Source organism: Lagenorhynchus albirostris, chromosome 9, assembly GCF_949774975.1.
Source record: "Lagenorhynchus albirostris chromosome 9, mLagAlb1.1, whole genome shotgun sequence".
In the NCBI taxonomy this organism is placed as follows: Eukaryota; Metazoa; Chordata; class Mammalia; order Artiodactyla; family Delphinidae; genus Lagenorhynchus; species Lagenorhynchus albirostris.
Window position 1 is genome coordinate 96254370 of NC_083103.1, and position 24855 is coordinate 96279224.

Consider the following 24855-nt stretch of genomic DNA (forward strand, 5'->3'; position numbering starts at 1 on the left):
AGAAAAAGAATCCTGAAAGCTTTCAAGGGAAAGAAAGTGGAGATTATGCTGTCACATTTCTCAGAACATTAGGTGCTAGAATACAAAGGAGCCATGCCTTCAACTTGCTGAAGGAAAATGGTATTGAACTTAGAATTCTATATCCATCCAAACTATCCATCAAATATGAAGAAAGATATAAAGACATTTTCAGATACTCCAGGATTCAGAGTTTAACTGAAATGCACCCTTTCCTTGAAAATAATTTAAGATACGCACTCCAGCAAAATGAGAGAAAAATTAAGAAAGAAAATCTCATGGGGTCCAGGAAACAGTGGAAACAACCCAGGAAAGTGGTGAAGGGCAGTTCTAGGATGATAGTTGTGTCACAGGCCAAGGGAACAGCTGTTCCAGATTGGAACACAAGAAGAACCTAGGGGATAAGAGAAAAGGAGATTTTAAGCAGTTTATAGTAACAGATGAAAAAGTTTGTGACTTGGTAAAATTATATTACTTTGACAGCAATAAAAGAAAGGCATTTAGAAATGCTAAGAAGAACAGAATTGTTCAAGAAAGTTGTCATGACTTGAACATGAAGCAGAATTAAAAAATGGCATAATCTTAAAGTAATTGATTGAGTATATGACTTTAATGTAATAAATACTCTATTTCAAGTGGCCTAGGAGTTGTATGATTGGACCAGTAGAAAAGAAAACCTAATCCTAACTAACATGCCTCTTAACCTGGCATGAATAATATGTATATATATGTTGTATTACAATATGTGTATGGTCATAATAATGTAAGCACACTATTTGTTTTCAGACTTTTAGAATCAACCTAATAGGCAAAGCACAGAATATTTAGTTGTAAAGGAAAGAAATATAATTAAAGAGAAGGTTATGGACACTAAATACCTAATTTGACATAGAGGAGAATTAAGATACTAACACCTTGTTGGAAAAAAGATATATATATAATTCTATCATTTAAGCTTAGGGAATAACAAATAAGCCAACTAGGAATAATAATATAGTTATTAAACAGTGGGAAGAAAAAGGGGAGGGAAGTGAAGATGGGGCGTATAAGTGAGCAAAATCCTCGGAGGAAGAAGAGATAGATACTTCCTAAATATAATAAATCAAGAAAAAGAACTATGAGGTTATTATTTGGAGGTGGACCCCCATAATAACTAAAATTTGAATGAAAAAGATTGGCACTGGGGGTAAAAAAGGATAAAGTAAGAGAATGTGTCTCCTTATCATACGCCCTTCTGAGTTGTTGCCATATCTTATGTTGATTTTTTAAAACCTGCTTACAAATGATTTTCCTGTTTATCTTTTAGTGCATTTAAGATTTTTATATTAGAATTTTGTTTCTAGCTAACCTGCAATTGTTTAAGGAAGAATTTGGCTATGGGTGAGGTGGAAACTTTCTGGGTTACTAATTCTTTTTTTTTTTTTTTTAATCATTGTCTTTAGTAACACCACCTGAATGTCTGACTTGTGTCTTTTCAGGATCAAAGCAAGTTGGAGAAACGCCAGCATCTGGAGACTCCTTAGATGGCACACCTCGTACTCCCAGTACCATCTTTGACTTCCCACCTCCTCCATTAGACCAAGTGCAGGAGGAGGAATGGGAAGTGGAAAGGTAATTCAGTGATATCTTAGGGGCGTTTAGGACATTGCTTAAAAGCTTTTCACTGTATAGTATGCCTACACTCCGTAGCATTTTTCCCCCCATGTGTTTTTTGGGGGAAGAAGTAGAACTTACTGGTAGTAAATACTAGATAGGTACTGAAATGTTTTTTAATTTATTTGATACTAAGTCATTGCAATATCCAGAATTATTTATCAGCCACTGTAGTTTAACACAATTTTGAGTATCTTTGTCATAAATTTCTTGATTTCTGTTTTGTTTTTGTGTTGACTCTCTGTTCTCCATCATTTTAGGGTGACTGAACATGGGACACCAAAGCCCTTTCGAAAGTAAGTATTCCTAAAGTAGCTTTCAATAGGGCATATTTTAAGAAATATATCTTTTCTCCCCAAAGTCCTAGTTTTAAAGGAAAAGAAACCCTGTACACAAATCTGTTAGATAGTATAAAAGAAATTTCTTAATAAACACAATTATTTAAAAGATATTTATAGAGGTATTGATAACACACGTAAGCTGTTTTGTAGGAGTCGATGATGTATTTATAACACATGTAAGCTGTTTTGTAAGAGAGGATGATGTTTCAGGCTCTGTGCAAAGCAGTACTTCAGAAATATGACTGATTTACTGTAGTGTAAAGACTTGTGCTATTGTCCATGTGATATCCTCAAATAGAATCCATTATTTTTTCTTCATTAGGTTTGACAGCATAGCTTTTGGAGAAAGTCAAAGTGAGGATGAACAGTTTGAAAATGACTTAGAGACAGATCCACCCAACTGGCAACAGCTCGTTAGTCGAGAAGTGTTATTGGCACTAAAGCCTTGTGAGATCAAAAGACAGGAAGTAATTAATGGTGAGTTTAATTAGCTTTTGTTGTTGTTATTCACATATATTGAGTTTTATTAGAGTTAAACCAACCCCTGAGCCTTGGAGTTTGCTTCGAAGTGTCTGCTAGCCTTTTGTTTTGAACAGAGAGGAAATTAAACTAATAGATCGATGATCCTTGAACTTTCCAACTTAAAAATGCAAATGATTGTATGATTCTTATTGATAATTTAAAAGGAAAATGCATTTAGCATTCAGGTTATTTAAAATTCTTAGCATTATAGATCTTAAACTTGAAAAATCATTGAGACATTTGTCCCATCACTTTACTTTCAGGCTAAGTTATTTTTATGCATAGATTGTAAATGAGGAAGCTAAGGCTCAGGATGAGTGGTTGAATTAGTCAAGATCATACAGCTGATAAGTGACTGCAAGAAAACTAGAATCTAGGTCTTCCTTTATCCTCGTGCATGTTCTTTATTTTATCCTAGCATATATGTGACAGAGAGATGACATGGAAGCTGTACCTGCTACTGTCTTTAGGCTGTGATTTGAATAAATATCCTTCCTGTCTCTAGCAGCATTGAGACATAGTGAGATTATAAAGTCTGGCCTCAGAAATAAGAGTTTATAGGCAAATTAGGTACCACAGTGCTGTTATTTCTGAAGAGGGTTCAATTCAAGGTCCGTATGCTATTTGGGCTTACAGTTTTCTAATGCTGTAGTTGTGATTGGTGCTCCCAGCCAATGGATTTTGGAGTACGTTGTTAAGTTTTAAGTACAAAATAGTTTTGATGATATTTTTCATTTGCCAGTATTTATAGCTCTGTAGGAGAGTTTAATGTAATCAAGAAGTGACTTCAGAGATACTATATCCTTTCAAAACTACAAATAATTATTATATAACTCATTTGCTACTTAATTTCAGCTAAAGCCTATGTTTGATCCCATTCTAAGTAAGGTAACATTTTATATTTCCTTTTTTTCCTGCTTAGAATTGTTCTACACTGAAAGAGCTCATGTTCGAACATTGAAGGTTCTAGATCAAGTGTTCTATCAGCGAGTTTCCAGAGAAGGAATTCTGTCACCTTCAGAACTACGGAAAATTTTTTCAAACTTAGAAGATATTCTTCAACTTCACAGTAAGAAAAATTGACTCTGATCTTTTCCCCTATCATTTCCAATAGATAAAAGACTGTGAGTATGTAAAGGGACCATAACAGTAAAATCTTATAAATGTATCCACGTGTTAGCTTTCCTGAAATTATATAATTAAATGTGAGCATAACATAAAGAAATGATTGGATCTTTTAATTTCTCCCCAACCCTTTACCCCCACCCCACGCCCCCATCAGCCTTTTTTATACAAAGTGTTAACACAGGACTTAGGGCCTAAAGTCCATGCCTGAGATGAAAAACATGAATAGTTAAAATTACCCTTGGAAATACCCTATTGATTACAATATATATGTTTTTAAAAATGTATTCTATATAATAATATATGTATAAATATATTTTGTAAGTAGTAATATACAGCATATAATCCCATGGTGGGAATATTTTCAGGAATTAAATTATTTTATTGTTTTGTTGCTTGGACTGCTTGAGTGAATACATAAAGAATCTGTCTTGCTGGCTTTCCCTGGTTGTAGTTATCTTGGACTTTTGTAGGCAGTGGTACCAGTTCCTCTCTTTTTAAGTCACTGTTTCTCCAGGACCCTTAGTTTTCAGTCTATCTTTCATCAAGGATGCCATCACCACCTACCAACACCCTCCCACCAAATGGTTGCTTTTTGCCCCTTTGTGGGTGATCCTAGGTCTCACCAGTGTGCACGGACACATTCAAGCATGATGATGTCCATTGCCTGGGAACACACACATTTTGAGAGGAACAGTGGACGGAGTCACCTATACAATTGAACTTTGTTTTTTATGAACATGGTTGGTTATAGATGGAGTCTTGAGGTTAAATGCGTATTTGATGCATCTAACTGTGTATAATGTGCTAGTTTCCACATTGTTTTATGCTTTGGCAACTGTTTTTCAGATAGAACTCAAAACATTTAGGTTTATAGGAATTGGGTCCAGATTTATATTTAAGGCCATCAGAAGCAGCTATATGCTACTCTGAAAATCTTTTTTTTTTTTGAAAATTTAGGTTCGTGGTATTACCAGTATCTCAGCCTGAAATGAATGTATGCTTAATTTTTTTCATTGTTTTTTTTCTCCCTTAGTTGGGTTGAATGAGCAAATGAAGGCTGTTCGAAAGAGGAATGAGACATCTGTTATTGATCAGATTGGGGAAGATTTGCTGACTTGGGTAAGGAGATCTGCTATTTAATTTAAAAATTTTCATAGACACTTGATCAGATTCAAGGTTAAGTTGCTAACCTTCCCAAGTATGCAAACTCCTCCATTTTGCAAAGCTAATGTAAAGATGAAAAGGGGTCCAACTGTGTATTCTTACTTATTCTTCTAATAAGTGCCCAATCAACTACATGCTCTTTTCTCATCAAATTAAAGATACTAGTTCTTTGTGTTTAAAAGAATGTAGAGTAACATGGGTATTGATAAAAAAATAATTTAACCGATGTAGAATTTTAACTGTCTTCTGTTGTCAAAATCTCAGAATTGTACTGTAAAACATTAGACAATTGCAGATCCAAAACTACCATCACAAAAGTAGAAGGGTGAAAATTGCTTAATCTTATGTACCAGGAAAGAGTTCAGAGACTCTAGTAGCTGTTTGTCAAATTGTATTTATCTTTCCAGCTGACTCTTTATCAGTATATACTCCATAATATATACTCACGTGCCAAGCACTGTTCTAGGTACTGGGGATGCAGTAGCAGTCAAAACAGATATGGCTCCTATAAGCTCCACTATAAGTGGAGCTTATAGTCAATGGGAAAAAAAAAATTAAAAAACAGTCGTTAGTTATTTCAAGTGTGATTAGTGTTACAAAAAGGGGAGAATACAGGTTATTATGGGAATAGATAGCAAGGAGACCGGAGCTGGAACATACAGAAAATCTTCCTAGGGGAAAGTGGGTTTGATCCAGACATTTAAAGGAAGTACTATAGTTAAGGCTGTGAATAATAGTAAAATATGTGATGGAGTTCTCAAAATTTTAACACTGGTTGAACAAGAACTGTTTAGCTATGCCGACAGATATTTACTTCAATATGTAGACTGAGGAAATGTCACAAGATTTTGGTAATTTTACAATGATAACTTTTTGGTAATTTTACAATGATTGATAATTTTACAATGATTGAACACTAGAAAGTTGACTAAAACAATCTTGATCCTACTCCTTTCATTGATGGTGAGACTGTAACTCAGAATCTCCTAATCTATTAGTAGAACTCTTCTTAGCCATTAGCCACTTGACACGTAGAACAAGATCAGGGAGTCATAATCCAGTCTCATCTTGGATTTACTGGACTTTCCAAAGCATTTTCTCCTTAGGCCCACGCTGGCATCATTGTTATTAAGGAGACTTAACTTCCTTGAAAAATCCAGCTCATTCTGTGGCTACTCTGTGATGGTGGGACTCATTTTGTTTCTTGATCTCTGAGTTCTGTTGCCTTGGCAGCACTCTACTCAACTTGAAACAGAAAATTCGTAGTATGACATAGCGTAGCATCAATTTTCTTGTTAAGTTTGGATTAAAAAGTTGTAAGTCATATGGACCTAACGATATCAATCTTGATTCCTAAGCAGTTTAATTTGCATCTAATAAAAATAATGTTTAACACCAAGTGTCAAGTGAGATTCATCATTAATAAGGTCCAGAAGTACATTGGTCCTCTTACCACAGTCCTTTGGACTGCGTAAATCTACTACATGGTAAAATAAAGTGGAGATACCTCTTAAAAGTGGGACCACAAATTTATTTTAGAACATTCAAAAAGAATTGTATTCTTGACCAATGTGATATGCCTGTAAAATGTTGAGGAAAAGCAGAATGGACTAACCAATTTGGTTAGTAGCTGCTAGGTACAAAGGGTTAATTTAGGGCAAAGCGTTGGCCAGAAATACTAAAAGCAAAAATCATAAACAGGTGTCTAGATTTACTCTATTTCTTTTTCTATTTTTTTTTTCTTTTTTTTTTTTTGCGGTACACGGGCCTCTGACTGCTGCAGCCTCTCCCGTTGCGGAGCACAGGCTCCGGACGCGCAGGCCCAGCGGCCATGGCTCGCTGGCCCAGCCGCTCCACGGCATGTGGGATCCTCCCGGACCGGGACACAAATCCGTGTCCCCTGCATCGGCAGGCGGACTCTCAACCACTGCGCCGCCAGGGAAGCCCTACTCTATTTTTTAAAAAATAGTTTTGGAGAATATTTTTCCAATATTGGTCCCTTGAGGTCACCTTATATATACTTATGCTGCTAGTAAAACCACTGTAAAACTGCTTACGGCTAGGGTGTTATTTTCTTTTGTAAACAGCCACTGTTAGTAATTGCGTGACACCTGGATTGACTAACATACCAAAAATGCTGCCAGTCTCATCTCTAAATATGTTGAGTGATATTTATAATAGAATAAGAATACAACATTGGAGCAACCTATTAAAATGTCACTTCGTATGTGTCATAGTTGAAGAAAAAATACTCTGAATTTAACTACAAACGCCCTACCAAAGGATTTTTTACAAAATGCCTTCGTGTCTAAACTTTTGGAAATATGGCTTTAAATGGGAGATTTTTATGAAAAGCTTCTTTATAAACCATAAAGCAATTACTACAAATATAAAGGTGGTTTTAAAAATCATTTATTCGACCTGTACTTATAAGAATACCTATTATGAGTGAAGCACTTGTTAGGTGTCTTATAAGAAACCTTAAAATCGTGGCATATACAAACTTAAATTTACAAATGAAAAATATCAGTAAAAAGTATAATTTTTAGTAAAAGAGGGCCATAGGCTCATGAATCTTCCCCAAGAGAAATTCAAGGGATGGATCCCTACCTTCTACATGGGTGAAGCAGCAGTGATTTAATTTTGTTGTGACCCAGAAAAGTTATGACCTGCCCCGGATTTCACAGTAAGAAAGTAAGCTTAGAATCCCAAGGATTTTCTTCCTAGAGCAGTAAGACAGTAATTTTTGTGAAGGTGTCACATTCTAAGAAAATCAAATTTAATCCCAGTCTTTAAGCATTTTGTGTCTCATAGTCCCCCAAGTATCAACATTTCTATCTGATTTAGAAGTGGAATAGACTGAAAAAGTAGTAAGTTATGGTAGAGGCTACAAGCAAGAAAACATTGGACGATGATCAGGAAAGGTCTGAATATGTCAGGGTCACACCCTTTTTAATGGAGAATCATTGATAATCCACATAAAATGTGTAGATTTCTGTTTCTTGTCACTTGAGGATACTTATTGGAATATTGGAAGGATTGTGGCTGTCTCTCATTTTGCCTGGCCTCATATAGACTCAGTATCCCATTCTCTATTGTGTTCTTTGCGTTCTTGGCACAGTTCAGTGGACCCGGGGAGGAAAAGTTGAAACATGCTGCTGCTACCTTTTGCAGTAACCAACCCTTTGCCCTGGAAATGATCAAGTCTCGTCAGAAAAAGGATTCTCGATTCCAGACTTTTGTGCAAGTGAGTTGAGTGAGTCATGTAAGAAAAAAGAAATGCCATTTTTTATCAATTACAGAACAAACTAGGGGAATCCTACGACTAAATTTTTTACAAGGATTATGTCTGTGTTTACGTTTTTAAAGCCATACATTTTCTCTTAAATTACTGGAAAATATAAAGATGATACTGGAATGGTGAATTATAAAGAATATATGGCAGGATTACAATACTTGACATAGAAGTCCACATTGCCATGGAGATACTGTCAGGAAATGGCCCATGTACACTATTAAAATAATACCGTCAAAACATCAGAATGGCCTTATATCAAGCCCAGGGAAGAGCGTAACAAGCAAGTCGTGCTTGCTAAGGCATATATTGGTGTAGACCAAGGGTCAGTAAACTATAGCCCACCAGCCATATCCAGCCTCTTCCCTGTTTTTGTAAATGAAGTTTACAAAGCTGTATTTACACAGTTGATATTTTTATTGCTGTATAACAAATTACCACAAATGTAGCAACTTAATGCAAGTGTATTATGTCACAGCTTTTACAGTTTAGGAGTACAGATATAGTTTATCTGTGTCCTTTCTTCATGCTTTCACCAGGCTGAAATCGAGGTATCACCTGCAGCTGCAATTCTCATCTGCCACTCTTCTAAGCTTACACTGGTTGTCAGCAGAATTCATTTCCTTTTAACTATAACCGGGAGCCCTGTCTTCTTGCTGTTTGACTAGGAACTGCTCTCGGCTCCTAGCGAATGCCCACATCTCTTTGCTACGTGGCCCTTGTAGGCAGTTTACAAGATGGATGTGTCCTTTTCTTCCAGGCCAGTAGGAATATGTCTCTCTGACAGAGCTTTCTTTTAAAGGCTCCTCTGATTAAGTCAGACTCACCTACGACAGTCTCCTTTTTGATTGACTCAGAGTTAACTGATAGTCACCTAATCACAGGAGTGATTGTCACCCATCAGATTCATAGGTTCTGTCCACACTCAAGGGTGGGGGGGATTATATGGTGTGTACACCAGAAAGTGAGCATCTTGGAGGCCATCTTAGAACTCTTCACTACACACAGCCAAGTTCATTCCTCTGTGTATTGTCTGTGGCTGCTCTGTGTTAAAACAGCAGAGTGGAATAGTTGTGGCAGAGACGGATGGCGTGCAGAGCCTAAAATATTCCCTGTCTGGCGCTTCGCTGAAAAGCTTACAGAACCCTAGTACAGTTGAGCTGATATATCGAGACTGGTGAGCTGTGTGTGCCTACTTGGAGTGGCAGACAGCAAATTAACTGACTAGCTTTTGGTAGGAATGCCAGTCGTTGAAAAATGTAACTAGATTTTTTTAATACGTGAAGATAAAACTTTTTTCACAAGAAAGCAGTTCTTAGAGTTGATTATGGATGCTCTCAGTCTTTGCTTGAATAGATAACACAGAAGCCGTTGGCTGAGTGATAAAGGCAACGTTATGTGATTAAAGGAGAAAGCAGAAGTGTAGTGTGGCAGTGGTATGTCTTGGCAGGTTTTAAGTCTTGATTTAATAACCAGAACTGTGTTGCTGTAGATAGTTACATGATGAATATGTGGTATGTGTTAGGTAATCATAGTCCTAATAAGAATTACAAATTCACTTATTTGACTTTAATTTTAGGATGCTGAGAGTAATCCACTGTGTCGTCGTCTGCAGCTGAAAGACATCATTCCCACCCAAATGCAGAGGCTTACTAAGTACCCTCTTCTATTGGATAATATTGCCAAATACACAGGTACAGCATTCTCACTGAAATTAAAGAGCTTAGGAACAACAACAACAAAAACACATTTTCTGCTGAATAATCTCTCACAGCATCCTGGTGTGTGGACGTTGAATTTCCAAATAGTACGGCAAGATGTTCTACCAAGATTCAATCCAGTCTTCTTTGGGCTGTTTGATTTAATGTACTCCGTTAATAGCTCTAGCACAGGGTTTAGCAAACTCTGGATCACGGGTTAAATCTGGCTCACCATGTATTTTTGTAAATAAAGTTTTATTGGAACATAATCATACTTGTTGAAATGTTGTCTCTGACTACTTTTGTAATACAGCAGCAGAGCTGAGTAGTTGGGACAAAGACCATATGGCCTATAAAGTGTACAAAAAAAGCTTACCAATACTTCCTCTAGCATATATCATATTTGCTTTGAAGAAGGCTTATACTGGTTTGCAGAGATGTTTTGTATCTACATATATACTTTCATTAAGTCCAACCAATGCATATCGTTCCAACTCTCCTGTTTTGAAACGTGAAGTGAATCTGAGTTTCTCAGTTGAGCTTTAGGCTCTATACTTAGTTCTCATTATTAATTCTATGCAATCAAACGCCTGTTTCTTATGCCTGGGAATTTGAAAATACTCATACACATTAACTTTTATACTTTAATATATTTATTCAGTATAGTTGGACTATTGTTTGGAGGATTGTAATTTTGAATATTCTGATTTTGGTATTCTTTACTAAAATAGAACCCCAACATAATCTCAACACATTTTGGTGAAGTTCATCTTCTTTTAATGATACAAATGTTGTAAACTATTTTCTTTCTTTAATATAATACCAAATTCAAAGAAACATATTTTGGAGTTATTTTGAATTGTTTTATCATTCAAAATATAATGTTTAATGGGTCCACTGTCCATAATCATGTAGGCTGTGCACTTTGATAGGGGGAAAGGGGTCCCATTTATATAGCTTACAATGTGAATGAAACCCACTCCTTTGGGTGGGCCTGGTACTTGATATAAAGCATCTCTCCTTGGATTTGGTTTCTTTTTAAAGGTTAGTATTGATGCTTAAAGTACTATGATAAGAAGTCTTACCTGTCCAAAGACTACCTGACTTGAGATTCTGCTGTAGGATTTTAGCCTGGTATAAAAATATTCAAGGTCTTGGACTTCCCTGGTGGTGCAGTAGTTAAGAATCCACCTGCCAATGCAGGGGACACAGGTTCAATCCCTGGTCCGGGAAGATCTCACGTGCCACGGAGCAGCTAAATCCGTGTGCCACAACTACTGAGCCCATGTGCCACAACTACTGAAGCCCATGCGCCTAGGGCCTGTGCTCCGCAACAAGAGAAGCCACCACAATGAGAAGCCCACACACTGCAACGAAGAGTAGCCCCCGCTTACTGCAACTAGAGAAAGCCCGTGCACAGCAACGAAGACCCAACACAGCCAAAATAAAAAATAAATAAATAAAAATAAAAGTTAAAATAAATAAAATATTCAAGGTCTTACTATGCTTTTATAACTGTTGAAATAAAGTGGTATCTCATTTATGTATATACTTACATTCTTTTCTTATTTCCTCCATTTTACATTTTGGATTTCTTTGCCATATTTAGAATGGCCAACAGAAAGGGAGAAGGTGAAGAAAGCTGCCGATCACTGTCGTCAGATCTTAAATTATGTAAATCAGGCTGTTAAGGAGGCAGAAAACAAGCAGGTAAGAAGGAAAAAGCAAGAAGACACAGGATGACAGTGAGAATAAGAATATTAAATTAGTGTTACCTGGAATCTGTTATTACATAATTGAAGGGCGGGATATTTGTTAACTATTCATGTAGTAGGTGGGTCCGGATCAATTTGGGATAGAACATCAGAGTTGTATTTGGCTTTTTTGAGCATCTCTAGCTGCTTGTTTGCTCATTCATTCACTCTGTTGGTGAGGCTGTAGAAAAACGGGAACTTCCAAATGTATTGTTTGGAGTGTAAAATGATAAAAACCCCAGAGGACAATTTGGCAATTTATACTTAAATTAAAAATGTACGTATTCACACGTCCATTCTTTGATCCAGCAATTCTCTTCCTGGTGATTTACCCAAGAGAAATGAAGATACGTGCCCATAGACTTGTGCAGGAATGTTTATAGCATAAACCAAATGCAAATATAGTCATAAACTAAAGTAATACTAGCAGTAATGGATGACTCTCACAAACATTATACTGAGTGAAAGAAACCAGACACAAAAGAGTACAAATATGTAATTCTATTTATGTGAATTTCTAAGGCTAAACTAATTTATGGTGGAAAAAATCAGAAAAATGGTTGTCACTGGGGATCCGGGGACAGAGATTAGCTAGGAAGAAGTATGAGGGAGCCTTCTGAGGTGATCGATGGTCAATATCTTGATAGGAGCTTGATTACACAGGCATATGCATTGGTAAAAACTGGTGGAAAGGTATACTTAAAGTGTGTACATTTCACTGTATGTAAATTTTAATTTAAAAAAAGAACTGTCAATAAATATTGAACTCTTGTTAATGAGATGCATGCTAAAATGTTTAGAGATAAAGTGTGTTATATCATTTTGAGACACATCCAAAATATAAGCTGGATTGATGGATAGATAGAGGGATGAATAGATGGATAGGTATATGATAAAACAAATGTAGCAAATGTTAGTTGTGGAATGTAGATGGTGGGTATATGGGTGTTTACTATACACATTCAGACTTTTCTGTATATTTGGAAATTTTTATAATCTTGGGGAAAAATGTACCCTTTAGTGTAACAGTTGTTTCTCTAGAAATTTATTCTAATATACATGTCCATCAGTAAGGTGTAGTTAAAAAAACTATAGTTCATTCACAGAGTTGAATACCATGCAGCCACTGGAAAAATAGACTACTCTCTATGTGCTAATGTGGAACAGGCTCCAAGAGATATTGATGACTGATACACACACACACACACACACACACAGGGAGAGAGAGAGAGAAATGTGTATATGAATATATTGCATTACCTTTTGAATGAGTAATACACATATGAATGTATTATGTTACCATATATTTCTTTTTAAAAAGCTATATCTACACGCAACAGAGCCAAGCGTGCTTACATCCATATGTATTCTTTTTTCTTAGAGTTTTTCTCATAGGCTATGCAAGAAATGGGTATTAGAGGTTTCTTCTTTAGGGAAAATTGGAGCTGGGAAGGCAAGAGGACAGGGTTAGAGGGAGACTTACTGTTTATTGTGTGCCTTATATTACCTTCTGAATTTTGTGCCATGTACATTATTTACATATTTAGAAAGTAAATATATGCTAGTTAGCAGCCAGAGAGTTTGAAAAGAAGATTGGAAAAGAACAGCTAACGAGGTAGGAGGAAAGTTAGGAGAGGGTAATATCACCAAAGCCAAAAGAAGGGAGTGTTTTAAGGAAGAGTGAGTTGCCGGTTGTGTCTGATATTGCAGAGAGTTCAGCAGAATGCAGGTACAGTGTCCATTTGATCTGGGAACAGGGAGGTCATTGATATCCAAAGCAGTAACCTTAGCTGTGTCCTGTCTCATTTTCAGCGCTTAGAAGATTATCAGCGTCGCCTTGATACCTCCAATCTGAAGTTGTCAGAGTACCCAAATGTTGAAGAGCTCAGGGTAAGGGATGGTCTAATCATAATTTAAAACATAAAATTTGCTAAAGACTTGGAAGGTAATTAACATCTCAGTGGGAACATACATGACCTGAAGGAGTTCTTGCATCATAGATTGTCTGTATTTATGGTTCTGTTCTTCCTTTTAAATGTCTTGGTCTGTGTGAGGATTGCTTTAGTCTTTCAGTAGGGGAATATTTTATGTGAAACTAACTTTTTGTGACAAGGATTTGTAGGAGACTAAGGAACATTACTTATTATTAAAATTAATTTTATTGTGTTCTGTAGTTTGAATAAGAGTAAGGCTGTTTACTGTGGGAACTTTCCAGATTTTTGAGTAAAGGAAGATAATTATTTTTCTATGAAGCTCTTCAAAAGCATAAAAGTTGAAACCATTACAGGAATGATAGTAAAATATTTATTAATTGCCCCTTCTAGTACATGGAGCTTTTGTATTGAGTCACTTAGGAATTTAAGTCTTTCTTATACTGTTTCACTGGTTGTTCTGGCAGATTTATTTGGTGGCTGTTAAAATAGACTTTTATTTATTTATTTTAAGAGCTTATCGAAAAGCATGCTAATATGCTGAGCCCCTTAACTTCCAGAGAATGAGATTTTTCTAGAGCTACTTATGCTAAAAGATGATTCTCTTATTAAGTTATTAATATTTGGAGCAAGCCTCAGTACTGCCTGGACTTCTGTGAAATGCTATTCCTTAGAACTTTTTTTGGAATGAGAGCCTAGATCAGAGGCTTCTTACAGATAAGCTATACATCATCCTCATCTAGATAGTTATTCATAGAAAAAATAAGGAAGGGGTTGAGAATCTAGTAGCTGAATATTTACAGCTTCATTTTCATTAGCTGTTACCTCTGTTTAGAGTGAAATTTGGAAGACAGTACTCCTGAATGTTTTTCTGCAAGATGCTTTTTCCTTTCTAGAAAATTTTATGCAGCTTACTTTAACCTGATTTTTATTCCATTTTCAATAGTTGACAGATATCAATAATAGTGAATGTAAACGGTATCTTTTATAGTAAGAATTTCTGGAAAGGAGACTAAATGGAATATCATCTCACTAAGTGCTTGGAAATAATTTGTGTGTAATTCTCTTTATTTTGGCAGAATTTGGATTTAACAAAAAGGAAGATGATTCACGAAGGGCCATTGGTTTGGAAGGTGAATAGAGATAAAACTATTGGTAGGTGTACTGTCTGTTGGTTTGGGGGAGAGTGGAGAAGGGAAAAGAATAGGAAGTTTTCCTTATGCCAAAGAGAAGAGATAGCTGTTCACATTTTTCAGTGACAGCAATTAGCAATGGTACTTTGTGTTATTACTCATTTACAGAAGATCTGCTTATGTTATTTTGTTATATGTGAAGCATGTTAAATACTCATTTAGGGATGAAGCAGAAAATTTTGTCATGATTCAGTCCTGTCTCCATCCTTGTATTCTAATGAGTCTCAGCTTCCTTTAAACCACTGTATCTCAAACTATCTGTGGTGAAGAACCAGTATTTTTTATCTCTTGTCAGTCACAAACTGACACTTTGGTGTAATACATTAAAAATGAATTATTAAAAAATGAAATTTAAAAATACAATAGCAAGTACATTTTTAAAATTTACTAGATTTAACGGAAATCAGTTTTTGATGTCAAATTGTTATAAAGTTTATAAAACACATCTCAATTTCTGTACTGATCACCTCTCCTACATTTTTATTTCTAGATCTATACACTTTGCTGCTGGAAGATATTCTTGTATTGTTACAAAAGCAGGACGATAGACTGGTGTTAAGGTGTCATAGTAAGATTCTGGCATCTACAGGTGATAGCAAACACACATTTAGCCCTGTCATCAAGTTGAATACAGTGCTGGTTCGACAAGTGGCAACAGGCGAGTATGTCTGCTGAATGACGCTAACCTCCAGGTTCATCGTAACATTGCATAAGATACTCAGTGTCGTTGAAGTAGCACAGCTGGCGTAGAGTTTTGTTCCTTTTCTATTCTTATACAGATTAAATGAAATTTATTTACTGCTTAGAACGTGAATACCCCAAAATTATTGAGGATGCTTAGATTCTCTGAATAATTTTCTGCATTTTAAAATTTTCTGCATATTACTTTTATCTTTATGTCATGTTCAAATCATTGATGACACTAGTGAAGACAATGAATTGGAGGTAATCCCGTTGAAAAGGTTTCATTTTTTGATACGGTGGGGAAAAGGCAAAAACTGAAGAAGTAGGTGTGGTTTAGGTTTTTAAAAATCAGTTTCAGTTAGGAAGTTACATATTAACTGTATTAATAAGGAGATCCCTTTTAAAACTTGTTAGTTCCATAGTGGTAAGATAAATTTATGACCTCTTTCCTCCAACACCCACTGAATGTTACTGACTAACTGTTTAGCAAAAGGGCAATTCTGAATAAATTCAAAAAGAGCAATAGTGTTTATAGTTCAGTAATTTAGATACGTTGACACTTGTTTTTAATAAATTACTGTGGAATTAGTGCTAGCTTTTATAATCTTTGTTTTATTAAAGCATATTATATATAGTTTAACATACAATAATTTGCACAAATTTTAAGATATAGTTTGATGAGTTTTACAAAGTGAATGTGTGTTTACAAAGTGATCAGGTGTAACCTTTACCTAGATTAAGATGCAGAATAATACCAGGACCCTAGAAACATCTTTCCCAGCCTCTGTGGGTCATATTGTTAGAGTAATTTTTGTCTTGTTTTCCCAGATAACAAAGCTTTATTCGTCATCTCCATGTCTGACAATGGAGCCCAAATTTATGAACTGGTGGCACAGACAGTTTCTGAAAAGACTGTGTATGTACTGGATATAGCTACCTTGCTCTAATATGTTTTATTATCCTGAATATAATATTCCACAATTTAACTGCTTTTGTAAAAGGACTTTGAAAACCAAAAACTATGTGGAAACAAGTACTTCCTCTATATTCTTTGAGAGGTGTTCTTCTAAGAATGTGTTCCTTTTTAGATGGATCTCTCTTATTTTGGTTCTATCCTATTGAAAGTATCTTTCCTAAAGAAAAAATTCTCAGAAGCTTCAAGTGAAGTTTTTTTCATGGGTAGTGTATCCATAACATTGTGAGGTTTTCTAATCTCTACTTAATAGTATGTCACCAAAATAAAGCTATTCTCTGGCAGAAGTAGTGCTTTTTGACTGTTGGTTTGATTCGGTTTCTGGTATGGTTTGTTCGTTTTTATTTTTGCTTTCTGAGTGTATTTAAAGTGTGTTTCTTTTTCCTTTCCCTCCTGTGTTTTGTATTCTTTTCAAACTCCCTGCAGCTGGCAGGACCTAATCTGTCGGATGGCTGCATCAGTGAAGGAGCAGTCCACAAAGCCAATTCCACTGCCACAGTCACCACCTTGCGAGTGAGTGTGCCTTTGCTTCCGAGTAGGAACGACTTTGTCGTTTTGGTCAGAGAAAGAATGGATAATTATAAACATTTTGTTGCACTGATGTTTAGGCACCTCATGAAGCTGAAAGATTTTTTTTTTTTCCCTTCCATAGAGGAGACAATGATGAAGAAGAACCTCCAAAATTAAAAGTGGAACATCATGGCATTTCAGTCACTGGTCTGCAGAGTCCAGGTAAACTGATCTGTTAAATTAACCTGGAAGAATGGAGTCTACATATTACTCAATAAAATGTGAAGAAACGTTAACTCTTTTGGTTTATGCGGGATCTGGCATCCGCTATTCACTTTAACAAAATTTGCTTGTGCGCCTTCTGCGTGCCATCATCACACTGCACTGAGTGCCATGTATTTTACTTAGTGGACAATCTCTGTAGCTCATGCGGTTATTTTTTTCCAAATATTTCCTGAATGCTTCACGTTAAAAGTTTTGTTAAGATACGTTCTGCTTTTTCTGTTCCATTGAACAGACAGAGATTTGGGATTAGAGTCTCCTTTAATTTCGTCAAAACCTCAATCTCATTCACTGGATACCTCTGGGAAATCGGAGGTGGATGATGATCTCTTTGTGGCTGAGAGACAGTTTGCAAAGGAGCAGCATGCAGATGGAACTCTAAAGGAAGCTGGAGTCAATTATCAAATCACAATCCCAGATCCACACTTGCCTGTCTCAGAAGAACGGTGGGCGTTGGATGCACTAAGGAATTGTAAGTTTTATTCGTAAGTTAATACAGATACTTATTAAGCACCAGAGTTTTATAATGTACCATGAATTTTCCCTTCAAGAATTCTACAGTCTAGTTGGGAAGATGAGAGAAAACTTTCCCTCACCTTCTTAAGTAAAAAAACATTATAGGTATGTCAAAATTGATCTGGTTGCCGTGACCAGAGAAGGGAGGCATTAGAAAACAAGAGAGATGTGATTATTGCCTTGAAGAATGGGTAAAATTCAGATAGGTATTTAGCGGAATATATAGAAGTCAGTCAGACAAGAAAAATGGTAGGACCAAAACACAGAGGCAGAAACTCTGAGGGTGTTCCGAGAGCAGCGGGTAGGGCAGCTGGCCTGGGGCAGACTGCACAAGCTAAAGGAGTCATGGGGGACAAGGTTAGAAAGGTGGAGGACGCGTTGTTGAGCCCAGCTGTTGTGGACCTTGAAGAGCACGTTGAGTCCTCCAGACTTGAAGGGTGGCAGGCTGCAGGGTTTTGAGGACCTCTTCAGGCTACAGATATTCTTCTGTTTTCTTGTGGAGATTGTAGTATTCTTCACCACGCCCCATCCTTCTTGCACACGCACTCGCACACGCATGCACACGCACACACACACACGAATGGGTGGCCCTTGCCACTTGGTTAGCCACCCACTCCCTCTCCAGCCTGGTTGAGAACCACTGCTACAAGTGGGAGTGGATCACATGTCTCAGGTGTATTGGAGGTGGGAAAAAGGCTGAGAATGATTGCTTTAGCTGCAGAGAAAGAACCATTTGAAGTTGCTAAGCTAGGGTGTATGACTAATGGAAAAAGATGACTCTGGCTGAGATCTGCGAAAGGATTTGAATGGGAATAGAGTTGGAGTGGTCTGGGCTTGAGGCTAAAAGGGTTTGGGCTAGAATGGTGTTAGAAGAATAAAAATAAAGTGAGAAACCAGCAGATACTTAAAACAATTGGCTTCTTTGGCTGTGAGGGCAAAGGTAAGGGACTATTTAGAGATAATTTCAGTATTTTTGTCAGAAATAAAAATTAGAAAAGAACCACCACTGCTACACTTTCTTTTTTCCTTCTTTTCTTTGCCATAGGTTATGGGCTTAATTTTAAAACATGTTGAAATTATGGTAATGAATGGCAAGCCATTTAAGAGGAAGGATGAGCAGGAAGTTGAGAGTTTTAAGACTGGAATTTTGGAGGAGGTCAGGGAGAGAGATGGATCTGAGTGTCAAAGCCATAAGTATTCATAGCGTCTCTCAGGAAGTGACTGCAGAGCAAAAAGAAGGAGGGTCAAAGACCCAAACCTATGTGGAAACTTTATTTAAAGAGACAGAAGATAGAAGTTAAGGCCGAGTTGAAAGTACGGAATTGGTCAAGTTCTTTAAAACCTAATTTATTCTAGACTCATAGAGTTAACAATGGTAATGATTTCTGATGGTTCCACTAACATTGTCCCAGTGTCCCTCTCATTGGGTGAGTGACCTCACAGCACGCACTTGTCCATTTAAAATTAAATCCATTCTATATTCAACAACCAAAGGAAGCTGTGGTACTAGTGAGGTCATTTTAAAAAACTAATAAATATTTCCTTATCCTTTGAAATTATGCATGCTACCAAACATTGGGATTAAATTTGCAGGGCAGTTTTATTTTCTTCTTCACCATTTAAGGAGATTCTTTGGGTTATTATAGATGATAAAGTAAATGTTCTCTGTGTCTAATAAAGTTAGAAAAAAATAATGCCTATGTAGATAGTGTCTGCTTCTGGAAAGAGCAGAACTTTCAGGTTCTTTTGTCTAGATTAACACGGCTTTTCAACATCCTTTTAAGAAGTACCTTTGGGGTATTATTCCAGTTATATGGTAGAAAATGGGGAGGTAGGCATATAGGAGAATAATAAGAGAATTCCCACTGAGAATTCTTAAATTTTTTTAAAGACAAGTTTGATGTTAAATTTTCTCTAGATGGTGTTTTATTTCATTTCTCAAAACAAAAAATGACTGTATGAAATTAATATTTTTGCCTGCATGTTACTAAAAAGGTACTTACTTTAAGAGAACTGATCATTCCTCTAATTTAATTCTGTCAGTTTGAGGTTATAGTTGTGAATGCGTGTGCTTTTCCCCCCTTCCTAAATCTTTTAGTGGGTTTGTTGAAGCAGTTGCTGGTACAACAGCTGGGTTTGACTGAGAAGAGCACTCAGGAAGACTGGCCGCATTTCCCGAGATGCAGGACAGCCTCTCTGGGGGCGCAGGCAGACAGTGGAACCCAGAAGCCTGGCAATATTAAGGCCTATCATCCTTGTGAAGGACAGATGCCCTTTAGAACTGGAACTGGTGACATTTCAACTTGTTACAGTCCACGGACTTCAACTGAATCTTCTGCTCCACGGGATTCAGTGGTACTGGCATTCCAAGATAGCCAGGCAAGTAACATTTTAGTAATGGACCACATGATTATGACCCCAGAGATGCCTCCCGCAGAGCCAGAAGGGGGTCTTGATGAGAGTGGAGAGCACTTTTTTGATGCCCGTGAAGCACATAGTGATGATAATCCATCAGAAGGTGATGGAGCAGTTAAAAAGGAAGAGAAGGATGTTAATTTGCGCATCTCAGGCAAGTTCCTTTCACATTTAAACTTTGATTTCAATCATTGTTATTTGTGCTATGTGCTGAAATGCATGTCGCTCGGGTATCCAAGCATTCTCTCATGTGTGTGTATATGTGTGTGTGTGTGTGTGTGTGTGTGTGTGTGTGTGTGTAGTATCTGTTCTTTTATGCAATAAATAAATACTGAATCTACCCTATGCCACACCCTGTCCTAGGTGCTGGGAGATATAGCATGGAATAAAACACGGAAAAATCCACCATTGTCATGATGCTTAAGCACTGCTTGGGGAAAGAGTAACTAACTGTAAATGAGTTAACAAATAAATAGATGTCAGATAGTAAGAATTAGGAGGAAAAATAAGTCAGACTGAGGGGCAGAGGGTAATGGGGGCAGACAAGGTGATCAGGGAAGAAGGCCTCTCAGGAGGTAGCATGGGAGCAGAGACCCAAGGGAAGTGAAGAAGAAGCCATGTGGGTACCTGGAAGTAGAGTGTTCCAGCAGAGAAGAATAGCACACAGGCTGTGAGGCAGGAGCAGGCGTTCTGTGGTTAAAGAGTGCAGGGTGAGGGAGACAGTGGTGGGAGATGAAGCAAGGCAGGTGTTTGGCAGGGAGGGTGGTGGCAAGATCATGTAGGGACTCGGTAGTTTTCAGCTTTTCACTTTTAAAATGCTAACGAATATGAAGTTATTCAGAAATTACCAAGAAAGTTTGCTAAGTTTACCTTTAACCTGATGTAAGAAAATTCTGAGGTACTTAAAACTTAACCTGGGAATTTGGGAATTAATGGCCTTTCCCCTTCTCTAATAACTTTTAAAGTTGTCAGCAAATCACCCCATGTCTGTTTTCTGATGTGATGGTGGCAGCACTAATCTCATCCAACTGTTCTGTCTCTATCGATAGGAACCTGTTTGATCCTTGATGGCTATGAAACAGTGCAGGAGAGCTCCACGGATGAGGAGATTGCTTCCTCGCTTCCCCCGCAGCCCGCGACAGGCATCCCCTCTATGGACTCTACCCGCCGGCAGCAGCGTTCTCCCCAGAATGCTCATTCTGATGGGGCAGTTTCACCTTTCACCCCAGAATTCCTGGTCCAGCAGCGCTGGGGAGCTATGGAGGATTCCTGTCTTGAGATCCGGAGTCCCTCCTCTTGTGCAGATTCACAAAGCCAGATCATGGAGTACATTCGTAAGATAGAGGCTGACCTTGAACACTTAAAGGTACCTCAGACTTCAACATCCTTAGGACTCGGATATAAAAAACACATTTAACAGAGAGGAAGTGTAGAATGATTAACAGGTTGTTGTCAGTAACCTTGCTCAGGGTCTAGATTTGTATGTTTTCTTTGACGATTGTCTGTGAATAGACCTGGATGGAAAACTGAGATCAGCATTTTTTAATCTGATCACAAGAACAGAAACAATTATAGCTCTGTAAACTGTGTGTTTGTATGGGTTTCTAAGTTTAAGAACCTAAATATATTTGGGATGATTGGCTGGCCTCCATGAGAAGATGTGGGCAGTAAGCTGAGATAGGTGGGGTTTGTGTAGTTAGGAATCTAGGCTGGGAAATGCTTTAACTTGCCATAACCTATTAATTATCTGTGAATTGTTAGGTGATGTTGGTAGTTTCCCAGGTGCTGTGACGGATAGAAATTGTCTCCAGTGGCTCCTGTAATTTAAAGGCCTGCCTATGAGTGGGAGTTCTGTAAATTGATAATTGAAGATGTCGCTGCATAAGCCACCATTGCAAAACTGACCTGTGTGGTCATTTCTGACAACAGGACTTTATAAGTTTGCCATCAGTAGGCACAGCTGCTAGAGCCCAAATGTTTGTCATGGCATCATTCAGTAGAGGTTTCAGGGACCAGAGTTTAAAGTGTCCTTAGCCTCTCAGCTGAAGACTGGTCTCCCTTACTTTTTCTTTTAACTTCATGTGGTAGGTTTTCCCTTCTTCATATGGTTATATGTAGGGTCACCCTGTGGCTGATGAGATTCTAAAAGGCCACTGAGGGCACATTGGCTCTAATTTAGTTCATGCCGCATGTGGGACCATTTTCAGGGTGAATCCGGGCGGGGAGGGGGGGCGGTGGGATAATCACCTCTACCGGTTGCCCTCTCCTCTACTTTCTTCTATATGGGAACATTTTAAGTTATTCACTCGAGAGGAACAGGTAAAAGGAATGAAATTTACTTTTTTCACCTACTAACAAAATTTTTAATGATGTTAATGTTGAAATTTGGAAGCATGTCCCTATAATATAAAAAAAACCTTCTTTCCTATTTTCAAAATAAATTTTTCATGATGTTCAAATGAAAAACCTATGGGTTCTATTTTACAGAAGGTGGAGGAAAGTTACAGCATTCTTTGCCAAAGGCTGGCTGGATCAGCCCTCACAGACAAGCACTCAGGTATGTGAAAACTGTGGATTTCAGACTCAAGAATCATCCTGCCTGAACAGTGCATTGAATGAAATGATTTATTATTCTTTCAAGTGGAAACCTTCTGAGATTCCATTTCTTCTCTGTCTTAGAAAAACTGCCTGTTTCCAAACATCATATATCAAGCAGAGGCCGCTGTCTGCTGACTCAGCTCAGTCCCCACGCCACCCTCCTTCTGTCTTTCTTCACCTTTGCAAAAGCAGAAGGCAGAGCTGTGGTGGGCCCAGGAAACTGAGGCTCCCTAGTGGTGGAGGCAGGTCCCCCTCAGGTCTTGCTGTGCTTTTGTGTCTCCCCTGACGGCGAAAGCGGTGTCCCCCTGTGGCTACCGACGGATCTGTGTTCAGTGCAGCCATTTGTACTCATTCGCTTTCATGCTTTTGGATGAGGCTGTTCTGATCCAGAAACAAAGGTGTTAACAGTGTCCACACATTTCAAATATATTCCCTAAGAGTGCATTTTAATTCGTTCTTTCTTCCTGATTTGATCTCCTCATCTCCTTGTTCTTCCCAGATAAAAGTTAGAGCCGCGTGTCCTGGAGGTGACTGCAGGTTGTTGGATTTGAGCATCGGCCTTGTATCACCACGTCCTGGCTCCAGTGTGGACGCAGAGAGAGTGTGTGACAGAGGATCTGCCTGCGAACACCCTGGGGTAGCCACGCCCCAGGGGCCCGGAGCGGGACTGGTTCCTCACAGCCTGGCAGCTGCACTAGTCTGTCAGTGAGGGGACGTCCGTTCTCTCACTCTGCTCTCCTCACTATCAGAAATGCATTTTGATTCAGAACAAAAACCAAATGTATAGAGCTTTGGGTGTAGAATATGAAATTTTACTTAGACTTAAGAAAAAGAGAAAATCAGATGTATTTATTTGACTTCATTCCGTATTTGAAAGCACATTTTAATTTTTATTTTGCCATGTTTTGTTTTAACTGAGTAGTGAGAGTTTTAGCCCTTTGTACTTAGTACACCCAAGCATCGATTGCTCCCGAAGCAAAGAGTTCAGTATGGGGTGTTAGGAGGTGGAGTAGAGAGGTGAAGAGCAGGACGGGGTAAGCAGGGCAGGGGGAAGCATGTGGCCTCCACCAAACTGTATCCCGTGCCCTCTGCTATCCAGTAGGCTGCTTGTCTGAGGGTCACCTCAAAAGCGTAGTCTGCTGGGACTCCTGAGTGCAGAGGACTTGAGCTCTGTGCTCCCAGGTAGGGCTTCCTCCCACCCGAGGCAAGCACCTCTTCTCTGTAGCTGGGATCCACTCCCAATGAACAGGAATCCTCAATGTACTAGAGAGCAGGCACTTGAAAATGGGTGTATTTTCTTCTATTGTCTCCTTTTCTGTTGAGGGTTGGGATTTGGGAGGGAGAGGAAAGCAAATTTTATTTTCTTGACTGTAAGTTTGTTATTCTTGGTATTGTTTCATTTTTATAATTATACATTAGACTTTGGCACTTGTGTAAAATTACCCCTGCAGATTGGGCAGGAAGTAAAAACAGGCAAACGGCGATGCTTCAGGTGGTGGCAGGGGTGGGGGTCGCTGAAGGAAGGTGGGGTGGGAGCGGGTGAGAGTCTGGGAAGGTTGTGTAACTGAATCACTACTGAGTTGAACAATGGCTTTCATTAGCCACGGGTACTGCTGATTATAAGGCCAGTAACATTTTAGTACCTGGAGGTTTGACTCTAATTTTTGCACTGATGGTGCCAAAGGGCTCTTTGAGTTAAAAAGAGAGCCGAGAGTGGAGCGGAGAAAGCTGTGGTGGAGAAGACAGAGCTGCTCCAACCAGCTCCAGAAGCACTTCCTCTGACTTCACTGCTGGAGCCTTTTCCACACTGGTGCATGACTGACCTTAAAAATTGCAGACCAGAACATACACTGGATACTGCAGGCAAGGCATTGGTAACTGCCTGCTCTAGAATGAATAGTAGTACTGGCAGCACCCTCCAGAGGATAAATGTTTCAGAACTGTAACTTGAGAACTCCTTCAGTTCTGGTGGCTTTCTGTGGTTTTCTTTGTGCATCAGGTATGTATGTTTTGGAGTATTTTTGCCAACTAAAACTAAATCATTTGTCAAATATGAAAATTCTGTTAGTATGCAAGGAGTTCATCCACTGCTCATATCTTTCAGTAGTGCCCTCTGAACTCTGTGGGTAGTTAGGATGTAATTTTACTCTTCCTTGCCATCCCCCCACCCTCTGCCCA

At 38.2% G+C, this 24855-nt stretch overlaps 1 protein-coding gene across 5 annotated transcripts in view; it reads left to right on the top strand.

The window, feature by feature from the left end:
- ARHGEF12 (Rho guanine nucleotide exchange factor 12) overlaps positions 1–24169 on the top strand; it is a 140717-nt gene extending 116548 nt beyond the window's left edge. For all 5 annotated transcript variants that reach the window (XM_060160616.1, XM_060160619.1, XM_060160620.1 and 2 more), the window contains 19 exons: positions 1497–1629; positions 1932–1967; positions 2335–2489; positions 3457–3603; positions 4696–4781; positions 7948–8073; positions 9701–9815; positions 11431–11531; positions 13388–13465; positions 14586–14661; positions 15190–15357; positions 16212–16299; positions 16783–16869; positions 17009–17088; positions 17384–17620; positions 19763–20233; positions 21129–21445; positions 22567–22636; positions 23177–24169. In XM_060160616.1, coding sequence (XP_060016599.1) covers positions 1497–1629; positions 1932–1967; positions 2335–2489; positions 3457–3603; positions 4696–4781; positions 7948–8073; positions 9701–9815; positions 11431–11531; positions 13388–13465; positions 14586–14661; positions 15190–15357; positions 16212–16299; positions 16783–16869; positions 17009–17088; positions 17384–17620; positions 19763–20233; positions 21129–21445; positions 22567–22636; positions 23177–23187 — 2582 coding nt within the window. In that variant the 3' untranslated portion in view covers positions 23188–24169. The remainder of the gene's footprint in view (positions 1–1496; positions 1630–1931; positions 1968–2334; positions 2490–3456; positions 3604–4695; positions 4782–7947; positions 8074–9700; positions 9816–11430; positions 11532–13387; positions 13466–14585; positions 14662–15189; positions 15358–16211; positions 16300–16782; positions 16870–17008; positions 17089–17383; positions 17621–19762; positions 20234–21128; positions 21446–22566; positions 22637–23176) is intronic.
- Positions 24170–24855: the final 686 nt, after the last annotated feature.